Here is a 15,531-nt window from a genome sequence, read left to right as displayed (position 1 = left end):
TATGATACAAGATCTCATTCAAGTAGTTTACATTTTTTCCATTTTGTACTTTTTTTTCAGGCGTTTTCACATTTTTTTTCCTCATGACAAGCCTAAAGATATTTTTGAGTGATGCAGTGAACAATTCATCGCTTCATATAGTTTTTTTTTTGTTATATTTCATATGGCTTTATGACATTTTTTTTGTACTTTTCAGTCTGCAGACATCATAAGCAGCCATAGTCCTCACACGCTGCTGCGCTCTTTTTTTTTTTTCTTTTCCCCCTCCACCATTTTGCGGCCAGTTCGTGTGGAGGGTGCAGCGCCCCCTAGAGTTTGTTTGAGGGGGTGGCCAGCTCCGACAAGGCCCCGAAATCCTCCGAATGTTCCAACAAGTGGAGAAGGAGTGAGCGCAATTGCAGCCAAGCACACCGTTTCCTCTCATAATATATCCATCTTTCTTTTTTGTCGCTCTTCCGGCTCTCATTTGCAGTCAAGCCGCCACAAAACATTGACGCGTCCATCGTGAACCTCCATAAACTGATCCAAATCTCCCTGAAGAAGAAGGGGGGGGGGGGGGGGGGGAACCAAAAAGTCCAGCTCTGCTTGCATTAGAAGATAAAATTAGGGCGACGTCCACACAAGAACACAAAAAACAGAAGGCAAATAAATGCAGCTGTCTTTTTTTTTTTTTGAACGTGAGACAGGAAGACTTGCAAAAAAGGGCAGATTTGTTTTAAGACTGTGCATCCCCCCACCAAAAAAAAATTGAATCCAACTGTGGAAGCGGTGGCAATCGATGAAAGTGAGAAAAAAAAAGGAAGGGGGAGATGTAACAAATTTCAACATGAAACAAGATTCACTTCAGCTTTTTTTTTTTTTTTTATGGTTCCCTTTTGTCGCTTTAAATACACATTCGATGTTCCAGATGTCAAAAAGGGAAAAAGAACAGAAAAAAAAACAAAAAATCCTGCCCATGTCACTAAAACGATACCGCAAAAAAAAAAGCAAAAAAAAAAGCGTTAGCATGTTAACAAGTACGTACACATCTAAGGCAAAAAATACATCCGCCGAAAAGTTATCTTCTTCATCGGTGGAGTTCACATTTATATCTGGATGGGAGGACGCCCACGAGGAGCCAACTTGGCCACGGATATGGAGCTGCATGTTTGTATGTGTTTGGGGGGGGTCAAACAGGAAGAGGAGGACCCCCACCTTTTCTCAAAACCCAAAAACATCCGCTTAGAGCACCTGCACCACTTCCTGCTTCTTCAAGTAATCCAGATGATTGATTCTTCCAGTCGTCAACGGATGGATGAAACAGGATGGATGGGACGCACGAAAGCAAACGTCAGGAAGCCACGCCCCCTTCCCCTCAAAGTTCCCGCCGACGGAGCGTGGCTATGCTTAAGCACGAACAAAGCGAGGGTGGCACTCGTAACAGGACCCCGAACGACACTTGGAAGACGGTTCAAGCAGTTTGGCAAGACGTGCTCCGAAAAAAACAAAACAGCAACAATAAGGCAACTCGCAACCAAGTCTGTTTCTCATCCTCTTCCATTCTGTTTGAAGCATTTGGTGTTTTTTCATCCTCTCCTCCTCGTCAACAAAAATAAAAAAAAATCCAGCAAATCACTTTTTTTTTTTTTTGAAGGCGCTTTGGTCCGCTCGGATGTCAGCAGGGCCGTCGTCGTTGCACGTGCTCATCGGTAAATTGCCTACGGATGCCACCACACCAAAAAAAAAAAAAAAAAAAAAAAAAATCTCCACTAGGAAAGAACATAGTGGATGGTTAAATAACCGTAAAAAAAAAAATTAATCCACCTGGTGGACTGGCAACGATCTGCAAAGAAAAAACGTGTTTGACACCTCATTGCTTGCTTGCCTTCTTATGGAAAAAAAAAAAAAAAAAAAAAATCTCCAAAACATAAAACTCGTACGTCAAGAACATCAATTTTCTTCCTCATTCCTCAAGCTTTTTAAAAAAAAAAAAAAAAAAAAAAAAAAAAAAAAAAAGGATCGTGATGCTTCAAAGGAGAGTTTATGGGTCGGCAGAACCCGGCGGCATGTGACTGGATATCCGTGTGTGGGCCCCGGTTGCGTGTTTTTTTACTTGAGCGTCTTGGCGTCGGGTTTGGCGTCGTCCTTGGCGATGGCGGCGGTGGCGCCAACGGGGCTGGACCCGGAGCTGTTCTGGCTGTGGGGCCGACTGGAGGGATGGGAGGGGTGGCGGCGCCGGCCGTCCCCGCTGGATGAGTGTCTCCGGCGGCCTCCTTCCTCCATTGGTGGCTGCGTGAGAGACGACGGACATGTTACAAACATTGTGAGGTTATATCGATATTTAACTATCTAATGAAAGAATTACATTTTTTCATGCGGCAAAATAATCAAACTCGGTGTATTCTTCGTTAATTAATTGTAAATACCTCTCGATAATGTTTAACTATTGGATGGCAGTGCACATTTTCGTTAAGTACACTGTGTTCCAATTATGTTTTGCATTTGCATTATTAGGGTTGGAACTACGTGGAAACCAAATAAAAAGAAGGTGAGGAGGGGATTTTTTTCAGAGAGTGCAGTAGTGAATAGTATCAGTCAGTTCCTCTCCTCTTTCCGAGTGAGCTTGAACTGTCTTCTCTCCTTTTTTTGTCATGTTTAATAAATGTCAAACAAGTAAACCTGACAGTCTGGCTTGTCAAATTCAGATAAAATCATAAAATTCCAAATCAAAGTTATTGCATGTCTTTGCGATATGCATATTGCATAGGCCAATATCGCGATATCGATATTTTTTTTATATATTGTGCAGCCCGAGTTCCGGCCGATACTCATTTTCAAGAAAAGGGACAATATTGGCATCAAAACTTACAAAAAACAAAAAAACTTACAAAAAAACAAACAAAAAACAAACAACTCCAACTTGTAACTTTGCACGTTTTTTTGACCAACTTTTAAAATGTGAATATTTTTTTTCCCCTTCTAGTCTTTGTCATTAGACTTCATTGTTTTAAAACTCAAAATTTTAAAAATAAATACCTCCCTGTTGTTTTGAGAGTAAAAGTTTTCCAAAACAAATGTCTGAAACATGACATTTTTACTGAACTAAGTTCAAACAAGAAAAGAAAGTGCAGAAAGGTCCCAGGGTCAGCAGCAACTCTTAATATTTCACTCAAGTTAAGTTTTAAATTCACCTAATATCGGCCATAAGATTATTCAAAAAGGCTGATGCCGATATTAGTGATAGACTGATAAAAAAATTTTTCAAGCCTGATACTGATTATTAGTAGTCAAGGAGACCGATACCAGATGTTTCAAGCTGATATGCATTTGCAGTAAAAGAGAAAATATTACTGTAAACAAAATATAATGCATAAATAATAATAATAATAATAATAATAATAATAATAATAATAATTATTATTATTATAATAATTTGAAACAAATTGACAGCTTGGTCTAAAAATTATAACAAAAATTACAGGGAGCTTCCAGGGTCATCAGCATGTTGAGATAAATTAAAAACTAAGCAAGTAAATAAGTTCTCTAAAGCCTTCTACTGTAACTTAATTTTTTTTTTTTTAATAAAGACTCAGGTTTTCCCAGTGTCCACATCATTTATTTATTTTATTTTATTTTTAATAAAGTGGAATTTTCAATAAATCCAGAAATTAAAGTGCCCTGTATCTTACTGAGCGACAAATGTATGCGAATGTAGCTCATTTGGGATTTTCGTCAGTGTTCGTAAAAAGGTTTCAAAAGATCTTCGCAGGCAGCGAAAAATTGAATATGTTCGAATTGTTCTTGTGACAAGTAATAACTGTGTGGAAACCCCAAAATTCGCTACGTTCGCAAGCATTCGCCAGCTTTATCGGCTTTCAGATTAGTGAAAAGGCAAATGCTGATATTTGTCAAAATACCAAACATCTGCAACGGTAATCAGCCTGGCTGATAATCAGTCTATCCCTAGACGGTATTTGCCAAAATGCTTAATATGTGTACCGATAATCGGTCTGTCACTCGAGGGACATTTGACTCACGTCAATTCTAAAGTCCTCCAGACGCTTGAACTTGCTGAGACACTCCTGCAGCTTGGGGTCGATCTCCAAGGCTTTGGCTTTGGAATATTTGAGGAAGGCCCAGAATTTCTCCAGTCCGTACAGTTGACCTGTCAATCCACAAACGCAGCCCAAGTTAACATGATTCAAACCAAGACTTTCCACCCGTCATCTACAATAGATCACATTTGTTAATTTTGTGATCTGCCGTAGTGTCGTAAAAAACAGCTACATTGTTCCTGAAAATTAAGCACGGCTCGTTTGTTAAATAATCTACAGCTGTCAAAATTGGTGCTGGATTTCGCTTTGTTTCGTCTTTCTTTCCTTTGATCCTTCCTCTGGTCTCCTGACCTTCTGAAATACTTGACTCTGAAGTATCCGGTTAAGGTGAAGGGTATGGGATTTTTATTAGGTTTCAGAGTGAATTAATGAGCACAAACTCGCACACACACAAAAAAAAATCAAAAAAAAAAATCAAATTAATCTACAATTATTTTGATAATTGAGCAATCGTTTGGAGCCATTTTCTAATTTAAAATGGTCCACATTAGCAGAGTGATATAACGATACTTTGTGATAGATTATCAATACGTCTACGCAAGTATCGCAATATTTGTAGTTAATAACCAGTTACTATATAACGGCTCCATTCTTCATGACTTATTGAGCAACTACTTGGTGGGCCACCAGGGGGAGCGAGTCATAAGACTGGCGGGAAAATGGATGCAAGTCTTCAGACGAAGAAGACTCATGAGCTTAATTTTATTATTGTTATTATTATATATATTATTTATTTTTATTATTATATTTTTTTATATTTTATATAATAGATATTTATGTTTTTATTATTTATTGATATTAATAATAATAAATACAAATTAATTATTATTATTAGTAGTATTATTAGTAGTAATAAGAATAATAATAGTAATAATAATAATAATAATAGTAGTAATAGTAATAATAATAATAATAATTATTATTATTATAATAATAGTAATAATAATAATAATATTATTATTATTACTTTCTGATTAGTTTTAGCGTAGATTATCGTGGATTTATTACCTGAGCAATACATCGATAATCGTATCGTATGGTAGCCAGAGGTTCCCATCCCTAGTCCAAATCCTCGGATTTCAACATCTCAACAGTAACAGTTGTCGTCCATGAAAGAAGACTGATTATCTTCTGTGTTTAATCAAAATATGACATTTGCAAACATCTGTTTAACCGGAAACATGGTACATCAATCCTCTTAAATCACTTTACGAATTATGAAGTACGAACCGAAATAACCACCAATCACTGGTTAACAAACAGTAATCAGGGAAAAAACTGTTTTTGTAATACACTGTAATGCAAAATTCTAATGAATCTGATGAGTCGACTATTCGATTGAATAATTGATTTAAAAAATATTCGATTCATATTCCAGTTTTTCCACCTTCTTTTGTTGGTGACATCGCAAATTCTCTCACCTGCGTCGTAGTCTTTCATGGTCTCCTCCTGGAAGTCCTTGAAGATATCCGGCCGGAATTTCTTCTCCAAACCGTAGCTGTAGTACCTGAACAGGCACTCCAAACCGTACCTGGAACACCCGCAGTCCAATATCAATGTCATCCAAGCACGTATTTATCATCCTGGTCCCTGCGCCGCCTCTCACCTGTATCCTTCTTTGCCATCTTCCACCACCAGCTGTCGGAATTCCTCGTACATCTTCCTGTTGAAGTGATCCCGCAGGAAAAAGGACCAGAAGCGGAACAGCGTGTTCATCTCCTGGGACTGGCCGATCCCCAGCCGCTTCCGCTCTACGATTTATTCCCCGGGTTAGTTTTTTTTTTTTTTCCCCCTCGCCCGCGACGCGGCAGACGGCCGCCCACAACGAGTCGCGTTTACCGTTCAGGCAGCGCCGGCGGTACTTGTGGTAGACGTGCTGCGTGAAGCCGTTCTCCTTCAGCAGCTCGTGGGATGGATGCTGGAACTTGGGGAGGGACTGCGGCGTGCAGCCCACGTTGCCCAGGGCGGGGGTGCCCTCCGACGGGCTGGCGTTGGAGCTGAGGTGGCGGACAGTGACGAGAGTTAGCGTCAAGTTTGGGGCGCAAACCGGCGATTGAGTTGTGTGTCACCTGACGGAGGCGGTTCTGGATCGATGCTCCCTGGAATCCATCACCCAGCCCACGTGGCACTCCATCGGTGGGTTGGAGCTGTGCCGGGTCTTGCGCTTCCTCGGGGTCTAGAATGGACACAATGAAAAGAAAAATGCAAATAAAAAATAATACATACATAAATAAATATAGATACAGAAATAAATACATACATAAATAAACAAGAATATATAAATAATAAATAAATAAATAAATGAGCGGCCATTTTAGCAGGTGCCATTCTCACCTTGGCGTCGACGGGCCGACTTTCCTTGACCACCGGGTAGAAGCGCGGCGTGGTGGTGGCGTCCTTGCGGTGAGGGGTGCGCGGCGTACGGGGCGTGCGGCTAGTGCGGTGTTTGGGCGACTCGGGCACGGTCGTCGGGAGCGAGCGCGCTATCGACGAGGGCTCGGGGGCGCCGAAGAGTTTGTTCGCCAAGGCGTCTGTCGGGACTGGGGGCAAAAAAAAGTCGAGTGAAGACGGTGCACAAAAATACTGACGATCGTTCGGGCCACAATAAAGCAATTTCTCTCCTGTTTGATAAAAGTCAGGAAAGATGTGATTTTTTTGTAAAAAGATTATATAGTGCTGTCACTATTTAATCACATTTCGTACTCGTATAGTGATTTAAAAAAAAAAATGGGTATTGATGTTGTACTACGTTACCGGTTGGGTCATTGTTTTCCAACGTAAAAACAAATGTTTGAAAATGTTCTATTTTGACACAGAAGATGAATAAATCGGTCTTCTTTCATGGAAACAGAAAAATAGTTATAGTAAAATCAGAGGATTTGGACAATTTTAAATTAAAAAATGGCTCCAAACAATTACTAAATTATTAAAATAGTTGATTAATTTGATAGTTGATTTCTTGTCGATTAATTTTGACTGCTGTAAAATATTACCACAAGGTGTGTGTGTGGTGCGCTAAGACTGATTTATTTATTTATTTATTTTTTGCGCACACTCCCAATCTGTCCCCCTTACAATTAAAGTCATCAAAGGCCCGATTGTCTGTAAAAGATGTGATTATCCTGGAGTGTAGTGCGTGTTTAGAGTCATTTTTCCAACCCGATCTTTAAGGGGAATCATCAAGGTCAACTATCGTAAATATTAGGGGTGTGAATTGTCTAGTACCTGACGATTCAATCCGTATCACGATTCGATTCGATACCGATTAATCCCGATACAAATTTACAAGTCGATTGTTGCGATATTTTTACTCAAATTTAGAAAATACCATTCAGTAAACTTATACATGTACACTGTAAGATTTGTATGAAAATATATTATCTTATAACTGTGAGCCACTGTATGGAACAGGTTTAACAACATTTTTCATGTTTGAACAGCATTGAAATAAAATATTAAGGCTAAATGTTCCATTAATATAACATTCTTCCATGCTTAAGGTGTGAAAGTTAGACGTTTTGTTGAATATTTTTCCATCAAAAATGGATGTTAAAAAATCGATTCGGCTGCCTATTGAATCGATTCGAGAATTGCGTGCTTTAGTATCGCGATATATTGCCGAATCGATTTTTTTTAACACCCCTAGTAAATATTAAACCTATTCGTTTGTTTAGATCAAAAATCCTTATGTAGATTATCGTGCATAAACTACAACTGATGTTTTTAGGGTTCTGTCACATTTAAAAAAATAAAATAAAAAAATAAAAAAAATCTGAAAAAAAAATCAGCTGACTGATCTGAATTTGTATAAAATTGGTATGCATCTACCCTGCTTTGGATCAGAATGTGAATATGATAATATATAATCAATATAGTGAAAGGAATCCTTACTTTGTTGGGGCTGCGGGGGCCCGGGGGGCACTTCCTGGTTGGGGTCAACGGGGGGTTCGGGGGTCAGGCAGTCAAATTGTTCGCGGCTGATCAGGTGAACCTTCTTGAAGTTCTCCACCTCTTGCTGCAGGAGATGAAAAAAAAAATGTGTAAAGAAAAAAAAAGAAAGAAAAGAAAACACATTGCAGTATCCAGCTTTTATTTGAAGCTTAGTGTAAAATGTTTTTAATAACTCAGCAGTGCTGCTTTTTGTTTTTCTCACAATCTCACTTTTTTTCCTGTAAATATTTACTCACTGTACAACCTAAATGGACTTTTCTATTATAACGCAGGCCGTAATACCAAATTGCAACAAAAGTGAGCAAAACCCTAAACGAAAATGTCCCAATCATCCCTTTACCTACTTTTTCCCCAACACTGAGATCACAACTCCCAAATTCCAGGTTGGTGAATAAATGACTAGTACGCGTCATTTATTCCCCAATTTCGGTCTCCGTTACGTGTCAGCAAAAAGAAAAGAAAAGCGCAGACGAACGCGCCGACACAAACCTGATCTGCTGCAGTTTGGAGATAGAGACGCAGCAAAACAACAGAGCTGCCAGAAAGGCTCGCTTCACCTTCATGTTGTTGCCTCTGCGGTCCTGGCGCAAACTGGAGTGATGAGCGGCCGGCGCGCATCAAAACACAAACATGAACCTTCCATAACGACGACAAGAACACAAAACAAGCCCGGCTTGACAAACATCACGAAAAACTCACGCCTGTTGCTCTCCCGCAAGCCGTTTCGGGTTGTTGAGCGTCCATCTTTGGCTGAACCCCCGGCGGCGACCGGTCCGCTCACACACTCGGCCGTGCGCTTTATTTAGTCAAACTGTTCCACACGGCACTGGACGAGCACGTGAAGGCCTCACAAAAGAGGCCGACAACAAAAGCGGAGCGGGCCAAAACAAAAGCATCCAGAAAGTGTTCAAAACCAGGAAGAACCTTTCTGCTCCGGTGTTGGACTTTGGCAGAAACATCTCCAATGTGGCGGCGACAACATGGAAGCGCTCAGAAGCTGCCTTGACCCGGTTTTGCTTTGTTTGGGTTTGCCTCGAACCCAGCATAGAAATAGAAAAAGCGAGCAAAAACTTGTTGTCCAACTAGAATAAAACTAGAAGCATCTACTGAACGCCAGAATCAGGCCTGGTGCCTTGAGAGACGAGCTTAAATGGGACGTCAACCAAAAAATAAAAAAGTAAAAAAAAATATATAAAAAATCTTGACAGTAATATGTTTGTATGCAGCCCCACTAGTCTAAATTCTGGTTAATATTGTGTTAGTTGAATGTGTTAAGCAGCAAAATTGAGTCATTTTTAGCCATCTCAGGGGGCGGCCATTTTGTCACTTGCTGTTGAGTGAAAATGACATCACAGTTACTCATGTCTCAGGCAAGGCAACAACCAATCAAAGCTCAGCTTCAGAAAAGAGGTGAGCTGTGATTGGTCATTGCCTGAGCTCTGAGTGAATGTCATGTCATCTTCAGACAGCAAGTGGCAAAATGGCCGCCCCCTGATATGGTTTAAAAAAAAAAGGCTCAATTTTGCTTCATAACTCATATTACACAAATGTAATATTTATCAGAATGTCAGGTTAGTGAGGTCAAATATAACATGTTATTGCCAAGAAATGTTTAAGGTTGACTTCCCCCTTTCATTCATTCCATGACCATGCTTTAACTCGTAACATTTTTATCTGAAATCATCTCTTCCCATTGAATAGCTCCATGCAGAATTTAAATCTGCTAAATTTAATTAGATGATAACAGCAAAACCACCACAATATTGTCGTCATGCACGATAAGCAGCATATCTGTTCAAAAGGTGAGGTTGATTTCTATATGTGCAGTTCTAGCACTCCCTAGTGGTTAGTTTGTGAGTGCAGATTAATTTTCGCTAGGCATGTTTTGGCCAGCTACATTTAAGAGCCCCATTAATCGCCAGATGAAAGGGAGCGTAACAAGTTTGAGTTCCTCGACTTGACTCGATTTCACAATGTGTGCACACATTATTAGCAAGTGCCGCAATATTATTAGTGATATTTATGTGCATTGAGGTATTTGAACTATAATGTATAATTATGATCTCAGCTAACTAGCCTTGTTAAGATAAAATGACAGGCCAAGCCTATTTCTTTGTCATTGTTATGTAGAAAAACAATATTCTTACTCCCTCAATATTTATTTTTTTTTTTTTTTTTAAACAGGATTGTGAGCTTTCTCATATCGCCAACCTCTCCACAACATTGTGATAATTATTGTATCGTGAGGTTTGGATATCGTGACATCCTTACTACCAGCCATGAAAGATTTTAACCTAAGCCGCCACTTTTAAAAGTAAACAAAGTTACCTTTTTTGTTCTTCACAAGAACCGTTGACAGTTCATTTGAAGTGCATGAGGCGTTACTAAATTTGTGCCTGCCAAAAACCAAGCATTTATTAAGCTGTTGTGATGGATTGCGCAACGATGCATAGGGGACATATTTTACTGCAGTGCGCCTATTAATTTGGGCATTTTGAATGACATGCGGGACAAACATAGGCAAGTATAATTGACTTTTTCATCTTTTTTTTTTTTTTTTTTTTTTTTTTTTTTTTTTTTTTTTAAAAGGTTCTATAATAATTCCAATCTCACCTTGATGGTGGCGTACTCGGGCTCGTACGTGTCGTCCCACAGGTCCTGCTCGTAGTAGAAGAGGCCGTCGTTGATCACCTTGACCAGCTCGCTGGAAAGCTTGGCGCGCGACGTGTGGTGGCCCGTGCGGTCGCCGCCGGGGTGCTTGCGCAGGTAGGGCGGCGTCTGCGTCACGATCAGGATCTTGTTGACGTCGCGGTCGTCGATCTCGCCGTCCGTGTCCTCGTCCGACCAGTCGGTGAAGGTGTTGCGTCGCCCGTCCATCTGCTCCATCTCCTCGTCAAACATGAAGTCCAGCTCCTCGGGTTCGTCCAGCTCGCCGCCCTCCTACGTTCGGTACGTGAGCACAAAAAGTCTGATGCTACATTTTCGGGTAGCGGCACACAGCTCAAACCTAGATTCGGGTTTTACATCTTCACCTTGTTTCCGGGGAAGGCGGGAGTGGGCGAAGAGCCAGACTGAGGCAGTGGCGAACGGATGGCGTCGTCTTTTTCCCTCTGCTGCTGCGAGGAGGGCGCCTGCGTTAGTGCGCGTTCGCGATCGAGCAGGAAGAGGAAGATGAGGATGAGGTGGCAGGATGATGGAATGTTAAGCAATGTTTAAAAATAAACCAGATGGGCATCATGGTCCATGTAAAGCAAAATATGAATGAAAGAATGATGATGTCACCTTCTCTGGGCTGACCTTGGGTCTCGCCGGCGAAGGTCTGGGCCTCTTCTTGACCTCGATCCAGGACTCGGAGTCCAGGTCGGGGAGGCTGGCGGAGAGGCCCTTTGGCATCGTCTTAAGGTTGGAGGGTGTGTCGGATTCGGGCTTGGGAGGGTGTTGCGTTGGGGTCGAGGCCCTGAGAGACCCTGAAAGACGGCGTGATTTAATGATTTTGATCACGTTTACTGCATACAATTTAAAAAAAAAAAAAAAAAAAAAAGGGACCATCTAACACAGGAGTCTGCAACCTGGAGCTGCATGAGGCTCTTTAGTCCCTCTCCTGTGGATTGCTATAAAAATCAGGAGAAATCAACGTTTGACATTTTTATTTTTAAGATAAAATACTCTTTAAGTGAATTCATGATTTAGAAAAAATATATATATACAAAAATTGTCAGAGTAAGATGTCAGAAAAAGAGAGACAAAAGGTAGATGAAAAAGTTTTTTTTTTTTTTTTTTTAATTACCGGTAACTAAATATGTAAAAAAAATTACCATAAAACGTCCAAAAAGGAAGAGGATAAATTAGATCATTAAATTGCCAAAAAGGTCAAAGAATTGAGAAAAAAAAAAGTCAGAAAAGAAAATGTTCAAGAAGTAACCATAAAATGTACCCCCAAAAAGGCAGAATATTACCATAAAATCTGTTAAGAATAGCCACAAAAAAGTCACATGTATTTAAAAAATGTATTTAAAAAAAAAGGCAGAAAACATTCAAAAAGTAAGTATAAAATGTCTAAAAACAAAAGAACAAATCCCGAAAATTACCCCAAAATGTCCACAAAATTGCTCGCACAAAAGTCAGGGGGGGGGATTACTAACACTATTTTGTCATCACAATGTTCAAACATTTTGCGCCTCCAGACAGATTTTTTTTGTTATTTATTGGGCCTAAAATGGCTCTTGACAGTAAAGGTTGCTGACCCCTGATCCAACATAAACTAGATGCCAACGTAACAACGATAGCGTTTAAGTGAAGACTGAGCAATTAATGGATACTTGCAGACATCCTCACCTGCAGGCTCCTCGGTGGGCTGCCTGGGGACGAACTCGGGGCAGTTGATAAGCTGGGAGAAGTCGGTGTGGTTGGGCACAGTCAGGCCCGGCAGGGGCCACTTTTCGGGCTCCACCTTGCGACGGACTTTCATGTCCATCACTTCCACTTCCTTGCTCTCCTTCAGAGCCTGCCAAATAAATAACCATTGGAGAGCTCTCACACTCTAAAACTTGTATTATTCTGTCCCCAAAGCCAGCTTCACTTATGACTAAAAAGGAAAAAAAAAAAAAAAAAAGAAGAAGGAAAAAAAGTCAAGTACCCATGTAAAAAAAAATAAAAAATCGTTGAAATGACATCTCAGGCTTATAAAACTAACTATACATTATTAGAAAAATATTTTTGTCTTTGTTAAGAAATATCAAGGTCCAAAAAGATACAGGAAGTCAGCCATTTTGGAATCAAGTGGCCCTTTTTCACAACTTCCAGCAGAAATTACTCATATATAATTGCTATGAATGATCCATGGCAGTTTGCCATTTTTGTTTCCATGCTGAGATCAGAGTTGTGAAAGCTCTCTCCAGTGAGGTCAGAGAAGAGACATGAAGATCTCATCCGTTCTTCAGCGTGTAAAATTGACAACTGTGCAACACCAAAAATCCACCTTTGCCATTCAAACTAATTTAAAGTCTTCATATCCAACTGAGAGAAACGAAAGAGAATTGAGAGGAGGCAAAGCGTCCGTACTTCCAGAATGATGTTGACGTCGGTGGTGAGGGCCTGCACCCTGTGGAAGCTGGCAATGAGTCCGATAGGCAGGAAGCCTTCCTGATCCATCTTTCGGCGCAGGAAGAAGTCGCGCTCCAAGTTGTCCAGGCTGAAGTAGTACTCACTGCCGCAAAAAAAATAAAATACAATTTACAAAACTACTTACAGCCCAGAGGAAATTACTCAAAGCTGAAATTCTGACGCTTGTGTCAAGCTGAGATCAGAGATAAACAAGTTCTCTCCATTGAGTTTTTTCATCAGAGAAGAGACATGAAAAGCTCATCAATTCTGCAGTTGATAAGTGTTGATTGGCCCAAACTCACATCTGCCTCTTGATGTGGTCCTTGAGCAGGTCCCGGTCCAGCGAGTACAGGTCGCTGCTGCTTATGTTGTCGTAGTAGTAGGTAACCGAGTTGCTGAACTTGTGTCCGTAGGGTCCGTCTTTCAAGTCGTACGACTTGTAGCCTTGGTGGTACTCGTAGTGGCCTGTGGCGGAAACAAAAAGGGTGCTTCGAACCACATTCTCTGGCTTTGTAACAAAAAGTCAAATTACATGGAGAAAAAAACAACAACAAACAAACAGAATTTCTGACTTAAGAGCCAGCATGTGTCTGTTTTAGAGTGCCTTGTTGTTGCTGTCTTTGCAATTTGAAATTTGCATTCCACTACATTTCGAAGTGGATTTAAATTTGATTGTTCAGCCCCAACCTAAGTGCTCAAATTTTGTGCTCTGCTATCAAAGTTTGGCTCCGTTTTATGTTGACATTTCAATGCTGCGATCAGAGTTGTAAAAGTCTCTCCATTATTTATTTTTAGTCAGAGAAGAGACATGAACATCTCATCATGTCCACAGCACGTAAATGTATTAAAAAAAAATATAAAAAAATAAAAAAAAATAAAAAAAGAGTTTTGTCCATTGTGTAGCCTGGTACATCCAAATTCATTATAACCTATTGTTAAAGTTGCTGTTGCAAGAGACCATTCCAGCACTGAACCCTCGTTTCCAAGAATAAAAATGAGGTATGAAGAGGGGAAAAAAAAAAGTTATTTGTTTTAGACGACATAAACCACACAAGAGAAGCTAAGAAAAGAGCAAAAATGTTGGAGGTCAGCAAACTGCTTGTTATGAAAGCTATTTATATCTTTGGCTCTGTGTTTGTTGTACCTCGGCCTCGTCCTCGCCCCCGGCCTCTTCCTCGGCCGCGCCCACGCCCCCTGAAGCCGCCGCGGAACGGCGCCCCCTCGCTCTTGACACTCGACACTTCGTCGTGGTCGTCGCGCCACTCCCGCTCGTACTTCTGACTGTGCCAGTCTGCATCAAAGCAATCAATGGGGGGGATGAAGATCATCGAGTGCTAAACTTTCTTACGAGTTCAGTTTCACGGCCAAGCGCTTACCTCGGAGGTCGTTCCTGGCGTTGTGCGGCAGGCGAGGGTTTTCGTTCTGCCTGCTGTTATTCCGGGAGGCCGAGCGCTCCCGGGGCCCTTCGATCATCAGGGGAACCCACTTCTGCTTGTTTCCTATTTGTGATGACAGAGGTGAATGACAAATTGACAATTATTGGGTTGAAATGCAATTTATTTGTATATCAAATCAATTTATACCATTAAAATGAATCAAAAAGCCATTAATCTGTCTTACTTAGTGCAACTAACACAAATGTCTTTCACACAGTATTTCATCCTGATAGTTCAGAATTAAGCATCTTCCCCCACGCTCCTTGTCAGTGTTTTCATTTTGCATTTTGTTCCGTTCAATAAATGGCTGAAAGTGCATTGGTGACTGTGGCTATCCTTTTTCCCCTGACATTTGGAACGGTGGCATATCTGAAGCCCACTTCAAAGTCCAATTTTGGCTCACAAGACAAAGCAAAAAACAAAAACAAAAAAAAAGAAGGCTGGGAGCTCAAAAATGTCACAATGTCAGTGAACAAAGAACAGTTTTGCATCTGTTGCTGTTTTAAGTTCTTTGAACAGTAGTTTTAGAGCTTGCTTGACATTTTTAAAGATAATTAAAGCCTTTATTTGGGAGAAAACCAAATTGAAGACAAATAATTGGAAACAGCATTCAGGTAGCTGCAATTGCCTGTGCTGGCCAGCAGGGAGCATGCGTGATCTATGCTGATGAATGTCTTTGTGCGGTGAGCATGAGGACAACCAAGTCAACGACAGTGAATGGGGAAATGACACAGCTACTTTCAAGTGACGTGGCGATCCGGTTTACTACAAATCTAGCCGGCAAGTGAATGAAGTGAAAGATGGACGACCTAACGGAACAGGAAGTTGGCCTCAAAGTCTGTGGCTAACCACGTGACGACAGAAAAGTGAAACCCGGCCTGAGAGAATGATGTCATTATTACACAATCTTGATTATGGGATCACCTTCCACATTTGGACCCCGTACA

At 40.7% G+C, this 15,531-nt stretch overlaps 1 protein-coding gene across 6 annotated transcripts in view; it reads right to left on the bottom strand.

Moving 5' to 3' along the window:
- Nucleotides 1-1,771: 1,771 nt before the first annotated feature.
- larp1 (La ribonucleoprotein 1, translational regulator) overlaps nt 1,772-15,531 on the bottom strand; it is a 31,094-nt gene continuing 17,334 nt past the window's right edge. For 3 of the 6 annotated variants that reach the window (XM_077505934.1, XM_077505930.1, XM_077505935.1), the window contains 16 exons: nt 14,525-14,647; nt 14,293-14,439; nt 13,451-13,613; nt 13,107-13,251; nt 12,381-12,549; nt 11,328-11,512; nt 11,078-11,176; nt 10,659-10,985; nt 7,986-8,109; nt 6,429-6,634; nt 6,164-6,270; nt 5,934-6,091; nt 5,701-5,845; nt 5,516-5,625; nt 4,017-4,144; nt 1,772-2,268 (listed from right to left, as the gene is read on the bottom strand). In XM_077505934.1, coding sequence (XP_077362060.1) covers nt 2,089-2,268; nt 4,017-4,144; nt 5,516-5,625; nt 5,701-5,845; nt 5,934-6,091; nt 6,164-6,270; nt 6,429-6,634; nt 7,986-8,109; nt 10,659-10,985; nt 11,078-11,176; nt 11,328-11,512; nt 12,381-12,549; nt 13,107-13,251; nt 13,451-13,613; nt 14,293-14,439; nt 14,525-14,647 — 2,516 coding nt within the window. In that variant the 3' untranslated portion in view covers nt 1,772-2,088. The remainder of the gene's footprint in view (nt 2,269-4,016; nt 4,145-5,515; nt 5,626-5,700; nt 5,846-5,933; nt 6,092-6,163; nt 6,271-6,428; nt 6,635-7,985; nt 8,110-10,658; nt 10,986-11,077; nt 11,177-11,327; nt 11,513-12,380; nt 12,550-13,106; nt 13,252-13,450; nt 13,614-14,292; nt 14,440-14,524; nt 14,648-15,531) is intronic. The other 3 variants (XM_077505931.1, XM_077505933.1, XM_077505932.1) reach the window with 3 other exon arrangements.

The sequence above is a fragment of the Festucalex cinctus genome, chromosome 18 (assembly GCF_051991245.1).
Source record: "Festucalex cinctus isolate MCC-2025b chromosome 18, RoL_Fcin_1.0, whole genome shotgun sequence".
NCBI lineage: Eukaryota > Metazoa > Chordata > Actinopteri > Syngnathiformes > Syngnathidae > Festucalex > Festucalex cinctus.
Note: the sequence above shows the minus strand (reverse complement) of the source record. Positions and strands in the feature narration are given on the sequence as shown.